General features: G+C 43.0%; 1 protein-coding gene across 2 annotated transcripts in view; it reads right to left on the bottom strand.

Moving 5' to 3' along the window:
* Positions 1–11,457: 11,457 nt before the first annotated feature.
* Positions 11,458–21,154, bottom strand: part of AFG1L (AFG1 like ATPase) — a 70,047-nt gene continuing 60,350 nt past the window's right edge. For both annotated transcript variants that reach the window (XM_083830192.1, XM_083830191.1), the window contains 3 exons: positions 18,330–18,470; positions 16,819–16,932; positions 11,458–16,099 (listed from right to left, as the gene is read on the bottom strand). In XM_083830192.1, the coding sequence (XP_083686318.1) occupies positions 15,965–16,099; positions 16,819–16,932; positions 18,330–18,470 (390 nt within the window). In that variant the 3' untranslated portion in view covers positions 11,458–15,964. The remainder of the gene's footprint in view (positions 16,100–16,818; positions 16,933–18,329; positions 18,471–21,154) is intronic.

Genomic DNA, 21,154 nt, shown 5'->3' with positions numbered 1-21,154 from the left:
AGCCAAGATGGGCTTGTTTCTGATGGATGGGCTCTAACTGCATCTAAAAGCACGAAGGATGCTGTAGGCAAGCCTAAGTCAAGGTAAGCAGGTGAGGTTTGAAGGGCTGTGATATACAAGGTGTCTGACTAACAGTTCCCAGAGGATCTACAGAGATCTAATGGTTCCCATCTGTCCTTAACCGCTAAGAGACTGAGAAAAATAGCACTTAGCAGAAAGCGGAAGGGAAGGATTGAAATGACAGCCCCGTCGCTGGCACGCTGATGTGCCCTGTGTCTAAGAGGACTGTATCTTTTGCCTGCTCAGGGCTTTATTACTGTATTCTCAACACCAATTTCAACACCAGTTTTTCTCCAGTCCACAAGCCCGCTGTACTTACTGGTGTCAGAGACTTTCATCTTACTAGAGTGTGAGTAAAAAGCTGTGATGCCCAGCTGCTCGTACGATAGTTTGGATGAGTAGTTTCCTTTTTGTTTGTTATTTCATCTTCTCAAGCTTCATGCTCACCTGTCCTCCATGCCTCCTAGTTTTCTCAGTACCCATTTCTTTGATATTTTCTTTACCACCAGGTTCCATGTACCGTATAACACTGATAGTCTTGGTGCAGGAGATCTTGGAGGCTTTTTTACTCATTCTGGGACCATTTGTTTCTCACAGCTTGACAAAGTGAATTCTCTCTTCCACAGATTTCACCTGGAGGTTTTTTGCTTAGATAAGAGCTTGTCAGGAGAGTTTTGATAAAGTTTCTTTTATTTGGAAGTTCAAATTTGTAGATACTCTAGCTCTTGACATGCTAAGGTGTCTTTGCAAAATAATTTCTCCTGCAACCTGTATCTAGAAAAGTGTCCTAATCTCATTTTAAAAACAAGACTTCTCTCCTGGAAAACCAGTTGTTGGAAATCAAGAATTTCTCATTTTCTGTTGCCTTTTCCAGGGTCCCAGTGCTCTCACACATTCTCCCCATCTGCTTGGGATGATGTAAGAATTTGCTGTTCTCTTGAGCTCTAATTAGAGTCTACCTCCAGAGGGTACAAAGTGAGAGCTGAAACAAGGCAAACAGAGGGATGGAGAGAGATCCAGTTATTGTCAATACCCATGAGCTGTTAACCTGGTACGCGGAGTCTACATTTGAAACACGGGAATTTAGAAGTAGATCAGGGATTTGTACTAAGATCTCCAAACACTGAGACTCCTGAGCTTATTTCTATGTTGAAAAAGATCTTTTTAAGAGTAAGAAACACTTTTAAATTCTTTTTTTTTTCTTCTTTGAGGAAATGCAAGTAGGTTTCCATGCAGCTGTTAACAAGTCAGAGTCCCACATGCCTCAGGAAAGCAGGAGTATCTACATGAGCAAAGAGCTCCAACCCAGGAGGGTACAGAGGACACAAGAAGGATCACGCTGTGGGTAGAGAGATGACAGAGGCTCAGTCGGGGTACCACGTGAAGCCTTGCAATGGCTGATCTTATCTGCAAAGACTGCAGCTGAAAAGAGACCAAGGCAGGAGCTGATCCAGAATATTCCCAAATTTTAGGGAACATTCAGTTGTGGTATCAAATGTTTTAGGCTGAACTGAACCCATGGATATAATAACACTTCTTTGAAACTGAGGGGAGATACAGTTTTTGACTTGGCTTTGTTGCTTGGCTCCACTTGCTCAGTCACTAGCCAGATGAAGGTCATTCTCAGTGTCAGGAAAATATCCACCTTTGCTCTCTGGCTCAGCTTTAGCTTACTGTCCTACCCCACCCCCCCAAGCTTTTTGTGTCTCATCTGCTTTTATTTGCATATTCTGCTGCTCCATGTGGGTAAAATAAGTAGCTAGCCCTTTTACTCTCCTTTCTTTTGGCTCGCTGATGGCAGGATTCAGTCATATGCATAGTAATGTGTAGCTGGAAGATGGTAGCTTTGCCCAGCTGGCTGAGATCTCACCTCTAAGCCAGTGCTCAAAAAGTACTACCTATTCTGAGTGCCGTGGGAAGCTCTCCAGGGCCCAGAATGAGAGAAGTAATCAATTCTTGCAGGAATGTTTCTGCGATGCCGTGGAATCCAGCCAAGAGACATGATGAAAGTGAAAACTATTTTCTAGGACATCCAGTTTCATTTAATTTTGTCGTGCCCATAGAACTTTTCAGCAAACGTCTGTATCCCTCTGTGTGTTGATTGTGTCCTGTGTGCTTTTGTGATTTGGTTGCCCCGGCAATCCAGCTAATTTTCCAGAAAAGTGAGTTCCACCAAAGTTCATTGACTTGTTACTTTAATCGTCTGCTTGCTCCTTTAATAGACTTTAGCATCCATTGATTGCAAGTTCTTTCAGGAGGTTGGATCCTTATGAGAAGAGATGTGCAGAGAGGGTTATGCCCTGGCATGTTTGATGGGAGCTGATTTTTTTTTTCCCTTGTTTCTTCTTCACTCTAGCTGGACTGATCTTTTTGTTTGACTGTTCCTTGAAACACTGGGGCAGTTTTTCTGCATAATACCAGACTTCTGTTCCATCAGGTTCTCCACAGGAGTGAAGTTTTCCAGTGTAAATATCTCTTCGTGTGCCATCCTTCAAAGTGTTTGTGCAATAGTTTGACTAGGCGAGCCACAGAGGACCGATGCATGCATGTTCATCTATGTTATTTTCCACTGAAATTTAGCATTTTTAGAGCTTGAGGACTAAGAGATAGTCGTCAAGATATATTCAAATATCCGTCTCTCTGAATGCCACGAGGGGTGCTTGCACAGTACGTGGGGAGAGTTACATGCCTCAAAAGAGCAAAACCTGACTGCGCAAGGAGCTGCTTGAACCAGCCAGCAGAGGCTATGAGCCTGGAAAAGGAAGTCACGCAGGGAAGCCCCCACAAAGAGCTTCCACCACAACAACCAACCAAACAACGAACAGCAAAACAACGAGAACACATGAAATGTTGAACAGAGGTTGAGCCATCTCCTTTCCTGCCTTCTTCACACTTGTTGTGGGGCGGGCACAGCCTGCTCGTTCTCCTCAGGGCACAGGCAGTGGACAGGATTGCTGCAGGCTGAACCACGTGCAGGAGGTGGACTGGAGGGACTGTGGTGATGAAGGGGTGGCAGAACAGGACTGGTGAGCTTCCCGAAGCTCTTACCGCAGCAAGCCCAAGGAAGGTCCGTCTCTTTTTCTAGAGGCATAGTCATGGGTTTTTCTTTGAGGAGTCTACTGTAAGACAAATCCTATGAGCACTCCAAATCTCAGAGCAGCAGAGTTTTGGGCTTGTTCAAAAGCCAGACTTCTCCAGCTAAAGGGCCACAGGCTCGTACTATTGGGAAGAAATGAGGTCATGTCAACTCCAAATCTGTTCCAGGTGTCATGATTTTTTGAGAACAATGTCAGGATCCCAGCAGACGAAGAGGAAGACGTTGCACTAAGGAGATTTCCTCACTGAGATACAGACAGTATCTTGTCATCACAGCTGCCTTGAAGTTGGGTAATTCACAGCTGCACCTGAAGTTGGGTAATTCTCCCTTTGTCACAAGGCCACTTGTGCATGCACTGAGCATCCCAGAATTAAATAAAGTCCCGGAGGCCAATTGCAAAACAGGGATCTGTTGATGTGTGTGCACAAAGGTAGTGCCAGAACGAAGCCTTGGCTGAGACCTTTGTAGGTGGCTGGGGGGCGTTAGTCACACCAACGGCAGTGTGCAGTCCAAACTGAAACCACCAAGGTGGGTCGGAAAAGTTGAATTGACTTCTTAATATGTGATCGTGAAGCACATCACTTGCTCAGCCCTGGCAGTTGCAGCATAAGCATTTTTTTGGCACTTACCAAAGGCAATCTCTGTCCAAACTAGTACTGTATATGTATTTTATTTTGTTCTCAGTCTAGCAGCAAGTTGAAAGCCATCCGCATATTTTATCCACTTCTTACTTTCTTGGTATTTGTAGGGGAAAAAAATAAAATCTTTTACAGTAACAGCTATTATCCAGCCAGAGGCTGTCAATGTTAACTTGCACAACAGTGTGGCAGAAGCAGCGTGAATCCCTCCTCCCTTTCCAGGTGGTTTCAAGCCAGCAGGACCGATGCCGTGATACGACCCTGCCATCTCGTGGTCTTCCTCTTACTTGCAGGCAAACGCCAACCGAGCCTAGACAGCTCCCAGAGCTTTTTTCTATACATTTACCAAAGCAGTTTTTAATTGTTAAAGTTATTAAAGAAATAACAGTAGGAGAAAGCCTTAGTCACGGTCCTGGTTCACACAACCCATTTTATCATCAGGGATAAATCACAGAATCACAGAATGTTAGGGATTGGAAGGGACCTTGCAAGATCATCTAGTCCAATCCCCCAATAAATATCGACTAAAGAGCAGGTGGGCATGTTTTCAGAGCCCCAGGAGATGCAAGTTTTGTGGGGGGTCACGGCTGTCCTGACGGCTCCTTCCTTTATTCTAAGGACAGGTATCCTGATACATCTTCTTTGCAAAACCAGAATTTCATACTCCCAGATTGCTATTTTTTTGGCCAGCGAAAAGGCCAGATATGCTTGCTCTGGAGAAGACAAATGAAGGAGAACAGGGAAAAAGTTTCCGTAGAAAGAGCTACCAAACCTCACAAATAATGTGTGATTTATGCGGAACTGCCTGCTAGTATTGAAACACAACATTTAAGAGAGAATATCACTGTTGCTTGCAAGCTGGCATGGGAAAAGGTGAGAAAAAATAAATAAATCTCTCCCCTGTGGCAAGAAGAGAGATCCCAACACATGGTGGAGCTAGATGATGACATATGAGGGGTTTGGCTTCCGTAGTCCAAGTACAAAGGTATTCCTGCAGAACAGGACCAGGGACTCGCTTCCCATTCTCAGGTGCAGAATTTCATGTTAATTTTCTGCTTATCCCATTTTAGCCTGGTTCTACATTTTTGGCTAGGTTATGGAACAGCATTGCCCAATGCTGCCTAAAATACAGCAGTGAACTTGTCTACTGCCACTGATGCTAAAAGTACCAAAATTAACGGGAAATTAACAAATCCTGACTTCTTGTCTAGCCTCTTCCTTCAGCTAACCAGGAGTATCTCTCAGCCCTAGTGAAACAGTAAAATCTTCCTGAGGGCCACAGTGCAAGAGGTCTTTGTGCATCCCCTTTGTATGAGCATGGGAAGTGCTGTGGAGCAAAAGCAATGGGAAGGGGGGAACGTGTCTGTTTTTAAGCCAAGAAATGAGAAGCACTGCTGAAACCTCTGGTTTTAGCCCCTGCTTACGCTGTTACACATAAGGAACATGAATTCAATTATCTTTGTGCGTAAAAGAGTAGGTGCTAAAGCCCTACTCCTCCTACGCAGGGACATACCCTTTACTCTAACAAGGTACCCAAGTGCATTGGAGGGTTTAGACCCAAAGCCTGAGGCTCTTGAAGCTCATTTCTCACTTGGGATATAGGCAGGAGCATGTCATTAACAGCTCCACATTGGCTGGCAAAGGATTTGTCAGCTCAGAAGGCTTTTCTGTTGTGTTTTCTTGTTTACTTTGCTGTGCTTTTCCGGCTGCAGCAGTTGGTCAGACAAGCTGTTGGTTTACCAGTCGCAATCGGTCATGCTCTCCTTGCAAACCTTACTCCTCTCGCACACCAATCACTTATGACACCTCGCCTTGGATTCATCACCACCTTCTCATTTTGGAGAACTTTAAGTTAGACAAACCCTGGAACCAAAAGGGGGAGACCCATTGGGCTGCCTGGATACCCGACCGTGGTGGCACAAGGTTGGACAGGAGGCTGCTGGTATCCTGTCTGGCACACCAGGTCTGAGGCTGAACAGCCAAAGGCAACCAGGCAAGGACAAGGGCAAAGCTTCGTAATGGTCCAGGGGAGCCATGGAAGGACGTTAAAATGAGAGCAATCAATTAACAAGCTGCTGTGGCTTCAGGAAAGTGATTACAGACATACTGCTGTAATGAGCACATCTGATGCACAGAAGCTATTTAACCTTCAGCCTTGTGCCTTGTAAAGCACCTCTGGGGCTCTGGGTAAGGCCGTTAATTATTAGGGTCAGCCTTAGCAGATGGAGGTGTCCTCAAGTATGGGTTGCTGTGATACACTCAGATAATTTCTCCGTTATGTCAATAACTAATTTCCTAAATTGTTCAAGAATTGACAGATTAGAGTCCATTAACCAAGCCTTAACTCATGACTGCGGGAGCAGTTACAGTCCACAAGGGCTGAAAAGCCCATTAGTAGGCCCTTGAGTACACATATATGTGTGTGTATAGGTACATGCCATGTAGCAGCTCGGTATTAGCCATTAGTAAAACAAATAATCAATGCACTTAAAAAAAACTAAGTGGACAACGAGAGACACTGTCTTAATCAGAGCAAGCACAGCCTTCAGATGCTCCGATAGCAGAGGAGGATGTCTGGAAGATTTAAAGAAGAGCTATGTATTTAGAAGCTGTAAATGAATAGAGTCAGAATCAGATGAAAATGCCAATTACACTTAATACCAAAAGTGCATCATTTGTTTCTGCAGAGAAGTATTACGTGCAGTAAACATTTTGTGGATTTGGTAAGCTCTGACTAGCTACATTTTTCACCCCTATGCTGTAAGACAAATCCCACTGCTCATATTAACACATGCCGTATAATTTCTTGTGCTTCAATGCAAGATTTTTTTCCAATGAAGAACCAGTACGTTTGGAAAGTGCAAGACAGGAAGATAGGCGACCCCATTGATTCATATAGAGGCGTTATTGCTTTGTCCTAAAGCCAGGCACGACTGGAAGAGCAACCGTCATAAGCCGGGTTGCTGCAGGGGGTGCGGGGCTGAGGGCTTTGATGGCCGAGCTGGCACGCCGGCTGCCCGCAGCTCGAGGAGAAGAAGCGTACGGTGTGAGTCTGAGCTCACCTGCTCGATGCTCTCCTGGCTGGCCGCCTGGACTTAAATCAAAGGAGGCTGAGGAGAGACGTGAGAAAGGAGGAAATGAGACGACGGCAGCGATAAGGCCCAATAATGATACCGGTGGCCCTTCAGGGACTCAGCGGGGAGCAAGGTGCTGGCACAGGCCCCACCAGCCCCCTGCCGGAGGGGTGAGGACCTGTTTTCCCGAGGCCGGAGATGAACACGAAAAGACAGCAAGCCCTCTCCCGGCACAGACAGGATGCCTGGGGTGCTGGGGTGTGGAAAGGAGGTGCGAGCAGCCTCGTAAGGAGCCTGGGTCCGCAACCAAAGCCAGGGCCCGACGGGCTGCAGGGGAGATCTCCAGGCCTTGCCTAAGCTTTTGGGAGGTGGCAAGCAAGACGCCCCGAGCACCGAGCCACCTGTGGGTTCGGCCCTGTCTCCCCGTTTGTCCTCTCGTCCTGCTACAGAGGGACAGTTCCAGGTGCCTGCCACAGGTTTTTTGGAGGGGAAGGGGCAGGAAGGCAACACACTCCCATTTGCATCGACACCGGGCTGGGGAGGGATGGGACAGACGGGGGTGTCGTCCCCTGCTCAGAGGTGGCAAAACTGGGGCTGGGAGGGCCGCTGCTCCCCCAGCTTGACTAGCCACCTGGGAATGCGTCTGTCTGGGCGTTTGTCCCCACAGACACCCTGTATCAGACCCCCCCCTCCATCCCTCACCTCACCTGTGCCCTGCCGTGCCCCAGGCAGAGCACAAGCGCCCGCAGGTGCACCCCGCGCCCGAGCCATCTCCCACCAACCCCAGCCAGGAGGCTGTGACTGAAATCTAATTTGCCTGGTGCGTTCGGGGGACATTTTATTCAGCTTTTCCTACAATTTACTTGGCAAAGAGGCTCAACTGGCAGCTGCCTCACTGAATGGGCTTTGCACCCAGTCTAACCTTTTCAATTCACAATTCCCAGTGCTGGAAAACCTCTCTGTCTCGCTCGCAGAAGTTTCTATAGCAATCGCTGCCATCCTATCCAAGCACTGAAAATGGCAAACCATTCAGATTGTAATTTAGCTGGACAGTAATCGCTCCTCTCTCCGCTGGCCTCGGAAATTTCACTTCTCATGAGGTACCGCCACAACTGGAGACCACTCTTCTGCCCGTGTTTTCAACAGGCCTTGTCCGCCCACACCCCAACCAACTTCGTTAGCTGCCCGCAGAGTGTTTGAACCTTGGCTAAATGGGGAACCAGTGCTGGGTCCCTCATCCCCGGGCTCCAGGACAGACCTTACATGAGGGATGTTCTTAACAAGCCCGCAGGAGAAATCCCGACCGACCAACGCGTCGCTTTGTGACCCGACCGCTATCCATCACCGGAGGTAGAACAAACAAGCCCCACAAGTGCGCTTGGCTTTGCTAATTGCGAAAGAACAGAGGATACAAAGGAAGCTTTTTCTTCACGTCAGTGAGCTTGCTTTCCCTGGTTCATTTAACTTTAGCTTAAACAATCACTTGATCTTTTGTTGCGTGCTTCATCTTCCCGTGGCTGTGATCTCTCTTAATTACTGTGACGTTAAAGAACCGCGCACTAAAAATATATTAAGCGACAGAACTAAATGGTTTTCTTTCTGCAGTGAGAGGCTGTGCTAGAATTATGCCGCAGCTTTTGAAGGAATTGATCGACCATTTCTTAAGCTCTTCTAATAATCTTTTCCTATACTTCTGTGGCTATTGTTGCCTGCTGGAAAAATTAGCGTAAAGCTGAGTAAGGGGAATTGCGGATAAGTGTTTGTAATTTGGCTTTGGACTGACACAGTGTGATTGCACTGAAAGAATTCGAAATCTTTGCACTGGCAGCAGTACTTGAATCTGGGAATATAGGATTCACATTGGAAAAGAGTGGATTTTGATAACAATTTAAATGAACAATTTCAGCTAGAGAGTGGCTTAACAGAGCCAACTAAACCCTTCACCCTGACAAAGAACTGGCGGGAGGACTATAGAAACTCATCCAAAATTTTACCAACATGAATGCAGAGTAATAGGTCAGAGAGAAGCATTTCTGTGTTTTAATGGCGCTCTTAGAATTCAATTCAATTTACAACAAAAGTTGTTTTACAAATATGTGGAGAATGCAGAAGGCTGGAGAGGGAGCAAGTGGCCTGCATCCTCCATCTGCTCTGTCCTCCCTTTGCACAAGGATCTGCCACTGCGAGTCCTCCTCCTCAGCAGACAGAAAGGAAAACACAGGCGTTGCCACAGCCCGAGGGTCAGAAGCACCTTCCATGTTGCAGGGCCATGGGTGCTGGGCCACTTCTTGCTGTTTTGCACCCTGCTTTGAGAGAAGCAGCACTGTTTCAGCAGAACTTCTAGAAAAAAAGGTAACTATGGGAAAAGCACTGAGAGGCTGCATTGCCACTCAATTTATAGCAGGATAAAGGGGATAGAATTAAGCATATCTACACTGTTAATGTCTTTTTCTCCATAAATTAAGAAAAAAAAAAGCCACACATATTCTTGACTAGTGCAGAGGACTCCAGAACAAAGGACAGCAGCATTTGATGAGCAGCCGTGGACCTGATGGGGTTGTCCCCAGTCACATTGCCACCAGGGGGGTGGCAATGCACAGTGCTTGTGAAGAGAGGTCCTTGGGATTTTCAGGATGTGAACTAGTTGGTTTGTTTCTGCTGCCGGCTGTTCGCCTAAAACCTTAAGATGGGCAGAATGGAAGTAGGCAAATGTGTTGCTTTCACAGCCACCAGGAAACGCCAGGCGAGGGCAAGCCCAGGCACTGTCGCCACAAAACACTTTGCTTAAGAAGCTTTTCTGGCAATGGGCACCAAAGAGCAGCAGGGATCTCTCCTGAGCACAAGGCAGCAGACAATGTTTAGTGCTGACCTATGCAAAATAACGCAGAGGGTGGCAACAATTTAATGACCGGCATCTCCCAGGATGCTGCCAGCTCTGGAGCGTGGCTGTTACTGGGGGCAGCTGAAGAAAGGTAAGAAACAAAATCCAAGCGTACAATCAACATATGTCAGGTTCTTTGGCCCTAGGACATCACCAGGAATCCCGCTGTGGTCTCTGAGCCAGGACTGGTACCCTCTAACCTCCTCCCAGACCCCAGGCCTTGAATTTCGTACATGCCAGTGCTCCTGATGCTCAGAGCCAACAGGAGGACACTCCAAGCCCAGGGGCCTCAGGGAAGCTGAGCCTCTGCAAACCTGTGCCCTTGCCTCAAGAAACAAGGTTGCAGAAAAAAAAATAATAAGATCAAGTATCCCACAACCCACATTGCTGTTCTCTGTCAAGAGATGGGCACATTTGCGATTGCTCACCTCTGAGAAGAAACAGACCAGAGGGGTATGAGAGAAACATGTATTCGATGAAAAAACCTGCAAAGGCAGATAGACTGCATCTGTTCTTGAAGTATTTTGGGAGAAGCTACTAAGGGACCTTTTTTTTTGAGCAAAATTTTTATTTGGACCCCAAAGACATACTACTGCAGGATGTTTGAGGCAAAAAAATAAAAATGAAATCTTAGAGCATCTTAGAAGAACCTAACTTTTACGTGGGTAACAAAGTGAGGATGTACTCTCCTGCTTCATAGACCTTGGTGAATCGCTAACATTTATTAGAGATTTAGAAGTTTTCTGGATGCTCTTATTTAACATTGGGTATCACTACTGCTGCAGGCAACATACTGAAGCAAATTGGTTGAGGCTTGATGTTCAACATGACAATTCCTCTCTTTGGAAGATACGGAAAGACTGAAGGTTTCCAGTAAAAGGTATAAAGGGGGAAGAAAGATAGAGATTGCTCCAGAATTAAACCCCCTCCTAAAAAAAGGTTAAAGTGCTGGTGCCTCAGTCCCAAGCTGTGAAGCACAGCTGGCCGTCCGTCAGGAAGAATTGTTTGACTACCTGCCACTCCTCACACCCCTGGAGAAGCGTCACATCGCAGCCTCGTTCTCCCATCCACAATGCTAAGATGCGCTGCATCTTTTCCTGATCTAAAAAGCAAAGCAGTCAAACATTTTGCAGCTTGCCATTTTAAACATGAAGAATGTTTCCCCAGCCTGTGTTAGCAGACACATCGGGCTTACCCTTATTCTTTCTTCATCGGGTTTTCCAAGCTGTGTAAAACCCATAACTAACTGCAGAACTAGGTGTCTGATAGTGAAGAGCAGTTCTTAAGCAGCAAGAAACCCAAATTAACAGAAAAAAGAGAGCATTTTAACTGTGGTACGCACTAAGATGAAGCAACCTACCACCAAACTGCTGGAGAAAAAGAGGTGGAAAAAAGGTTTCCAAAACAAAAATGAGAGTCTGTGAGGGTAGGAGTGCCTGCAGCAGTAACTGAGGAGGAGAAGTCCGAGTCTCCTCTGGAGGACGTTCCTTACAAACCCCGAATACGCTTACCCCACGCTGAGCCAAGGGTATGGCAACGGCCTGGGGTGCTCTGGCTGATCCAGGCAGCCCGGCACACAGAAATTGCCAGTGCTCGAGCCCGGTGTTGCCACATGGAGACAGCGACAAACAGCTCAATGCAGAGTTAACACAACTCTTACCTATTCAGAACATGTACAGAAAAACAGCATGAACAGTCAGTTAAATGCTTATAAAATCTGGATTTATTTTTTATTACAACAAAATATTTTCAATTAAGACAGATTTAACAGGGTTCAGTTTGTTATATATTAGACTCAATTCTGTGTTTAAAAAATTCTCAGTATACATTCAAATGTAAATCTCAACAAAATTTACAAAGCCACTGCAGTTCACAAGTACAGGAGCTAAGGTTGTAATAAATCATAAAGGAAATCTGTCATTACAGGTAGAAGAAAAACTACATGAACTGGTTTGGTTTTTAATCACATACCTCATATTTTTTTTCTTTAAAATAGACGTGTTGTACAAAAAAAAATTATTCTGCAAAGAGGCACATGGTATTTAGTTGAAGGTATTAATTTTGTAACCCAAACAAGGAAACTAATCCACTTGGAGTAGCTAAATTATTTTTTGCACTATTTACATACTTTACTGAAGTATTTTCATCCCAGAGCCTCAGAAAACATCTTAGAATATTAATGAGTTAAGCCTGGCAGCACTCCAGGGCTAGCAAATAAGGAAATAACACAATTCCCATTTTATCAACGAGGAAACTGAGGTGCAGGGGTAACGAAGCTCCAGACAACTGCAGAAAGAAAACCCCAAATCTTGATCCTCTTAGACAGGTCTTGACGGAGAAACTGTTCTCCCTCCTTGTTAGATGCCTGGTGACCATGCTGGGCACTGTTTGAAACCTGGTCATTTTTTTCATGTTTAAACTGCTGCAGAACTGGTGACATCTATCCAGCTGTAGTGTCGTTATGATCACATTTACTTACGAAAACCCATTAATGTTTTTTCCCTTTTAGATTAAAATAATGACAACAGCAAGAAGTGCATCTTCAATTCCTATGAAGACCTTCGGTAGGCTGTCTCATTATCCCCAAAACACCGCAATTGTTCCCTCAATTTGTGCAAAGGTAAATACTGAAAAGCAATAGTTTAGAAAGATACAATTGTGTTATTTATTAAAAAATAAATAAGAGCTACAGCACAAGAATGTGAACTGAAAATACAGCTTTCAAGATAGATCGTCGATAGGGATGGAGTAACTACACTCATAGGGGTTGTAGTTTAAATTGTTGGGCATTCTGAACAGCTTCGTCAATTGAGTATTTGAAACAAGTTACCAAGAGATTCTCAGCCAGGACGTGGCCTTCATAAGCCAACATGAAACGCTTCACATGGTCCATAATCACAAGGATTTTACTTACTATGACAGCAAAATCTCATACCACATCAATAAGGTTACTCAAAAAGATGTTTAAAATAACTCAGCAATAACGTTCGCGGAATGAATAAAGGGTAGATAAAAACATTCCAGATCTGATGGATGGAAGCACGCAGCATAAATCCAGCAATTTTAAGGCCATTAAGGAGTGCGTGCAATTCATTCACAGGCATTTCACTGTTTACATTTTGGCAAGTGAAACATCTTAACGTGGGAGCAGAAGGCGAAGGACAGCTGCTGTCTCCTGGCAGCGAGGAGCAGGCCAGGCAGCAGGGGATGGGACTGCCGGAGCACTGAGCACCTTGGGCAGGTCGCTCCCAGCTCCACCCATCGTGCCTCAGTGACAGATCCCGGACAGTGCCCAACTGCCTGGAAGCCGTCTGGCCTCAGCAGCAGCCCTCTCACCCCAGATTTCCTGTTGGAAGCAGACTTTACGCGTGCCACACAATTATAAGCAGCACCATACAAGAAGCACGCAGGGCCTCGCTTTCTTTAAGGACACGGCTGCACAGAAGCACGCCGCTTCTGCGGTTACTGCAGGGATTACTCCCTGCCCCAGCGCCCGGGCTGCCTGACAAATTGGTCCCGTCAATCTCTCCCTGTGGTCCTGACCTCAAAGCGGCAATCCACACTCTCCTGTGCAACCACAAGTACTGCACAGCGATTTAAGCAGCTTTTCCTGTTTTCAGCCTCTTTCAGCCCCAAAACACTTCTGAAGTACTCCCCATTTCCTCTGCCTCATTGCTGCCAGCACCTACCAACGAATCCCAGCAGAAAACTTCCTTGCTGGCCAAGTCCAGACTGCCCCATGGCTTTGTTCAGGAATACACTTTGGAAGCTTGCGTAGGCTCTGGAAGCTCAGGGAACTTGACTTCCCTCTCACAGCTTGACAGAGTTCACCTGCACCCCAGGAGGCTTTCAGTGATTCCACTGGCCCGCTGCGTTAGGAGCTGTGCTTCCAAAAAGTTGGAGTATCCAAGTTTGGGATCAGTGCCCACAATGCAGAAAAGCCTCAAATACCATCAGGTATTTGCTGCACCAGTTTGAGCACAAGCGTATCTGCCCAGGAGACGCTGGTTAAACGAGATCAGTCAGCACCCACACAGACCACGGAAAACCACTTCACTTCCACGGCCTGAGTCCCCGTGGGAATACAAAGCCTGCCAGAACTCCTCTCTCACGTGTCCCAGATGTCTCACCTGTATTTCTGCAATTATTTGCATTTCCCTTACACCACATGACGGAGGAAGACATACAAGCTAAACACGCACACTTTTTTAAATAATGCATATAAATATCTAGATGCAAGATGCTTCAGGGAACATAGCACCGCCTCCCATTTTCCCACAACAAATTCTGGTTTGGACAAGGCCAGAGGCACTTGAATTCTATTAGAAGATAAAGTCCAGACTCAGCAGAAACTTCAGGACAGTTACAGCCTAGCTGAGGCCAGGCTGATGAGTACAGACTGACGTGTATAAATATATAACCATACACACTTAAATTATATATATTAGCTTATCTACGTTCATGTACGTATGAATGAAGTATACATCTATGCATGTCTGTGTCTATACACACAGACGCACCCACATGAATCTCAATAGTCTCTCAGTCGAGAAACTTAATAAAATATCTGAAGACATACTTAGGAATTAAAAAATTGATCTAAGTGCAATACATTCTTATTGGATTTTTCATAAATATACATTAAAATTCTCAGTTGTAGTCACTCTTGTGCGAATAACATAGTGCACAAATTGTAAATGATAAGCATAGTTTCTAAAAGGTATTTGGATAACAGGTATTGCCAGTTCAAGTAACTTCCAGGGCAAACAGAAGTGGTCAGAACAGGAAACCAGACTTGAGCACGCGACTCCCAAAGCATCTGTATTGCTGTAAGACATCCAAGCACACAGGACCTCTCTAGTCCCCACTTCCCCTACCAAAAAGTCCCTTTAAAAAACCTTCTGTATTAGTGATGGGGGTTAGGATTCAGACAATTTAATCAGGCTTAATAAAAGCAGAAACTAATATTCTTGGTAATACATATGGTAACAAGAAAAAGTCACACTGCAAAATCCAAGAAAAACCCTCAAATTTGTGGATGATGTTATATATCTCCTCCATAAGAAATTGTGGCAATCTTTTCAGATCATCTGCATAGTATTTTTCTCTATTCAGGGTTTTAAAATGTGCTTTTAAAACTTTCTTCTTTTTAATAAAAGTAGAGCATGAGCCAATACAAGCAGTACCATCTTTTGTTTCAGTCAGATTAAAACCAAGAATGACAACAATTAATTGCGTTTTTAACTTGAAGAATGCTTCCAACAAACATAAGAATAGGTGATGTGATTTTGGGAATCGGCTAATACCTCATCTTTTTCATAAAACACATTTGTATTGTATTATGATTAATTGCCTCAGTAGCACTGCATACTACCATCCCCAGACCAGGGCTGATGTGCTAGTAGCAGTGAAAGGTGCCACAGAGATGAAGCCTGAGATAATTCAGGATAGAAATATATCAGTAATGTAAATGCAGCACACCCAGCTTGCAAGAACGGGAAAATACAGGAAAAGTATTAACTTGCACTTACATGTTACGGTATACCCTGTCTTATAGTTTCTTTTACCATACATGATTACTTGGGTTTAATCCTCTGAGGTTTCAAGTACCTTCAAGCTCCTCCTCAGTCTTGTCTCTTGGATCAAACTGCTCGTTTTCAATTAACCAGACTGAGCAACAGTCTGATTACATCAAACTCTTAGAGTCTGAAAGTCAGCAGATGGCTACACACAGGAAAAGAAAAAACAGAATACACTACAGAGTAATTCTAGGAGAAAGCTACAGAACATCAGGACTTTCATAAAGCAAGCATTTGATCTCTCTTGTGCAAACTGCATTGTACATGACAGACGTAGTGCATGAACCACAAAGTGCCCTCTTCATGTAACTTTATCAACCTACTGTGAACCCTGCGTAATCCACTGACTTTGTCTCTACAGCAATACTCCAGAAATTTTCTAATCCAGTTAAACTCCCTGAACATCGAAGTTATGCCTTACAGGAAAGAAAATTAAGGTAAAATTTCACATGTTCACACACTGGTGGCACAGAAAATTAAATCAGTCCTCATGTCCTAAACATGAAAACCACTTGATCAAAGAAACATGGTCCAGATGATAAAGTGCAATTATTATTTCAGTTGTGCTAAAAAGCCTTCCAATTCTGTAGTCTTACTTCTTTGCATACTTTTCGGTGGTTTTATTCAACTTTTAATTACAACTGTTTTTTACTTCTGTCCCCATCTTTCCAATACTGCTCAGTCTGCATTTCCGTAAGCCGTGAGATAGTACGCTGAAATGCAAAGATTTCCTCTTCTCCTGTAAACATGGAGAGTTCTTTGGCAGAATCCTATGTTAACACACAAAAACAATACCAAAACTGTGAGAAACATAGCTGTACTGAAGTTCATCCTATCTAACCCTTTATGCTGAGTGCTTTACAGATGCGGACAATAAAGGACAGCATCATGGCACCAACGGAAAATAAAATTAACCTCCTAAAATTAAACAAAAATACCTATTTCAGCTAAACTATCCACTGAAAGAACACAGAAAAGTAATAATTTGGAGTTAAAACAACATGATAACACTAACCATCTACTTCCACTTTTCTGTGGATTAATTGTACAGTGACTGAGACAATCCATTAACAATAGATTATAGGGAAAAGGAAAAACAGAATATTCAACATGTAAAATTGTGTGTGGGGATTTGCGAGGCAGCTCTGTACAGTCTACAAAGAGGTAGAACAGATCATTTTTTATTTCTGTATTTTAAGTGTTGGAGCTAAGCTTAAATCAGTATTTTTATACATGATTAAACAGATATAATGATTAACAATCAAAATGACCCTAAAACTTATGCAAAATGGTTCTATATATTGCTATATTTTCTTTGACTATGAATAACTAACATAACGTGCAATTACCGAAGAGACAGCCACACTGCAGAAAAAGCAGCAAATCACTGGTTAAACGTTTACTTGATTCCTCTTCCCAAAACGCTGCTGTAATTATGAGACCAAAACCAATTTTGTTACAAAAGGGAGACGATGCTAATATCATGTACCTGGCTCAAGTCCAAATCATCCATCAACACTCTGTTGTCCTCCAGCTCACCACTGTCATGTTCTACCAGGAACAAGCTTTGGAGAGGAGTCACTGCAGAACAAATAATACGCACCTGAAAGAAAGAAAAGAGGCAACAATATTCAACACCTGTGCTTTATAGAAGAGGGATGAAACGCATGTTTTATGCAAAGCAAACTTCAAGTAGGATCTTGGTTTTTTTCCAGGTGTTTTTCCTTTCTCTCATTAATACTGCCATGGAAGATTAACCTTACGTCGTCACTTGGAATATTAACCTCATGGGATCTTTTTCTTAACAACACCTCAAGTAACTTTTACTCAAAGAACAGCACAACCGTGCTATTAAATACACAGAATATCTGCTATACGGGCAATGAATTCAATCAAATTTACTTTTGTAGACTAACAGCTACAAAATATTAGTAAACGATGCCTGCTTTCCCCCCATGGTTAGGTAAGTGCAGTGGACGCATATATCCATCTGAAGAATGACAAAATTCAAAATATCCCTGAAGGCTGAGTTGTGTCACTCTGCTTTCACCTAAGATACTCAAGTGCACACTGCTTGCTACAGTAATAATAAATGTTGTTTTCATGTCTGCTGGGAGGAGATCCTGTGTGTATGTCTGCATTTTGGACAGGTCCCCACAAACAGGCTCGCGCAGACAGCAAGCACAAGGAAGCTGGCTGACGTAAATGAGACCGCTCACACGCTCAGCTCAACACCTTGCTGGATCAGGGCCTTTCTGATCATCTTGCCAGGACATTCTTGAAAAAAATCTTGATATTTCCTGATTGCATAAATATTTAAGTGTATGCATAGACAGCCACACACAAGATATGAAATCTCACCTTTCATTACTTAAAAAAAATCATTTTAAATATGAACTTCTCTTTTTTCCTTGTTCTAATAATGCTGATTTTGCTTCCATAATTGAAACCTCTGTAAATCCAAGTGAAGTGTTGAATTTATCATTACTATTCCACTAGCAGTTCTGCAACCTAATGTAAAGCCTAAAGCGACTGTTTCCTCTAAAATTAATAACACAACTATGCTATTAACTCCTTTGTACCCTGGTCAGGAAGACACTGATTCCTGACCAATTGCCCATACAGATTATTCTCAGTTCAGCTCCAGCACCGTTAGCAACACAATCTTTCATTATTAAAATGATGACAAGGCTTTTTTTTTTTTTTTTTGGTTTGCTTTGGTTTTTTGAGATAGGAAAGAAATTACGTCCCTATTCAAGACAGACAAACATGCTCTGGCCTATATTTATGGTCATGCCGAATACTCATAACAATCAAAAAATACCTACATATTAGCCTTTACTGTAACGGGACTTTTCTGTGAAACTGGAATGATGTTTCTTTGCAGTCTTTGCTTCTTGCATTTTACAGATGATTAATATAGAATCGGCTTGCAGTAAGAGGCAGGCTTTAGGGCTCTCAATATTATTCCTACAGATATACAAAAGGCTTGGTTCTCACCTTATGCTCGTAGAAGGTATCAATAAGAGTAATGAAACGACGAGCTTGTGTCCTTTTTGCCATGGTAAGAAGCGGAATTTCACGAACAAAGACTGTGTCAAAATGCTTTGATATTTCCAAATAGTCACTGGCCCCAAGAGGCTGAAACAAAAACCATGTGAAATAGAAACCCATGAGAGAGAGATACATGAACACTTTATCTTGTAATACTACAGTTACAGAAGAATGAGTGAAAAGTCCCAATCATATTATTTTTGTTCCTTCCTATCTTACTTCAGGAAAGCTTCAGTCTGCCCTTACTGACATAGGTAAACAAGTGTCCTCACTTAACTGTCTGCTGTACCTAAACAGTGTTCGATTATTGGAAATCTGGCTCTTCCGCGCCCTGGCAGGATTATGACCTTACAACCTCAAACAAAACAACCACTGTAAACCATAACACACAGAAGAATAAACATGGTTAAGCTGCAACAACCACCTAAAGCATAAATAACTTGAACAGCTATTAGGATGCTTTCCAGCAGCAAGATTTTCAAATGCACAGGCTAGTTACTAAATCCTAAGTACAGTGACATTTGGTTCACCTATTAACAACTCAAACAAAAGTAATCTTATGTCTAAGCACTGAATACAACAGGAAATGGACAAGAAGACAATTTGTAGCAGTTCTTTTGTTTGTGGCTTCACCTGTAAGGATAAAATAAAAAGCTATAAGAACTTTGGTTTCTATTGGTGTATCTAAACCATCAACAGAAGATACAGACAAATAGTGGTAACTCATTCAAATACATTCATTTTAAATGACTTTCATTACACAGAAGGTCATTTTTTCCTGCAAGATCTACCCTATTAGTACTGCAGACCATATTTTATCTTAAGCTGTTAAGTAAGAGTATTCAGGAAAAAAGCTTCATACTCCTGAAACCCATCTCAGTAGTTTTACTTGTGCGAGTACTTCTATATATTGGATGTAACCACTCTATAGAGTAAGATCAGCAGCATTTTGCACAATAACGTCACAACTCTCTTCCTAGTTAATGAAATGCACTGTCCCAACAGTACAATATGGTTACAAAGCACTGTGATACTGCTAATATCTTAAAAAACAAAAATATTTCATATAAAAAATTGCTAAACTAACTTGCTGTAGGACAAGCATTAACTGCTTCATTTGAATCCTTCTTCAAGAAATTAAGGGTAATTATTATTAATGACTATCCTTGACCAGGACCTTGGGTTTTATTTAGACATAAGAATAAAAAACCCATAGAAACAATCTCCGACTATTGCTGGACTTGTAATGTTTTGATAAAATAAAGCATGGAAATGATCAAGAAAGCCAAAGAAACTGGTGAACAGAAACGTGGCAGAGACAGCCCACTTAATATCTCACCATCAGCTACGAGTCATGGCTAGCTGGACAACAATCTTATCAAGTACAAAAGAAAGCAATGCAAGTACTAAAAGCATAACACACTAGGATGCCACTGGCGTTTTTAAGATTGGTGGTTAGCAAATTATTCAGGTAATGTTAGTTTTTATTCCACATTTAGGACTGAAATACTGTTAAATCCAGAGAAAATCAAATATACCTGTATGTTGAGCACCTGAAGGTACAATGGTCTGATTGCACATAAGGAATGAAACCTCTCATGTCTCTTTTTAGGAAAAAAATTAGGTATATCACTGCTGTTCAGGTTCATTCTTTTATCACACGATGGGCCTGAGTACTCTCCTACTGAAGCCCACAACCCTGAGGAATTACTCTCTCTTGCTCCAAACATGATGCATATTCTGCCCTAAACCATATGAACATACCCTCCTCATTTCACAAAGATAATCTCAAATATTCAAATCTGATTCCATGAAAGAAAGAAAAAAAGAAGGAGGAAATGAAAGAACTTCAAACTTTTGCAAAATCTGCACCAAGATATATACTTTGGTAAAATTCAAGTAAGAATTTGTTGGACATCTTGGTGACATGGAAATTGAAAACCCAGGGTTTGGGAGGAAGGAAGAAGGTAGAGGACAAAAAAGGCTAATGCATTTCAAATGTGACGAAAGGAAGACAAAAAAAAACTTATGTTTTTTTTTTTTATACAGACACAAAAAACACAGTTTATAGAGGGTTACAATATGCATCTTTACCACAGCCAGACAAGAACTCAATCTACTCCTGCAGTTCAAAAAGCAGGCAATTCAAAATCCCTCTAATTAAAGACATAAAAGGCAGATCATCTTGAGTGTTTTAACAAGAATTTCTCAAACACCTATGCCGGTGCTAAGTGATAATATTCTGTAAATGCTGGCAGAAGCATGCCTTTGGAGACTGCCAAGTGTTACGATCAGAAGGGTCTGAGCCTAGCAGCCATTTCTATTTTAACAGAGTAAGCGGGCACCTCCCTGCCAAGGCTCAAGCCTGGTGAGACGCAACTGAAGCTCCCCATCAGCCAGTCCGTTGTTACATACGGTTCAGCTGGCACCAGTTGTAGTTCTTCACACAGAAGCAATCTCAAACCATCTACTTTCAGAGTTCAGAAAGACATAACCTTGGAGATGAAGACAAAGCTTTTAATCTTGTTCTCAACACGACCTGCTCTCATCCTGGACAAGTCCTTTGAAATTCCTTCTGCCTTATTCTACTTTTTGTAAAAAGAAGGAACAACCATCAAACTTGCAAACACTGGGGGCAGTTCTAATTCTGCGTTGTACTCCCCTAACTTTAGTAGCAGCTCAATTTCTATGCTGCCTGCAATTGCTTAGAAGCTTTTTTACCTCACCTGCTGCGCTAACAGTGCTGTAAATGGAGGAGACCATGATGCTGG

This window comes from Anser anser (genome assembly GCF_964211835.1).
Source record: "Anser anser genome assembly, chromosome: 3".
NCBI classification, from domain to species: domain Eukaryota; kingdom Metazoa; phylum Chordata; class Aves; order Anseriformes; family Anatidae; genus Anser; species Anser anser.
This window is presented reverse-complemented; position numbering and strand designations above follow the sequence as displayed.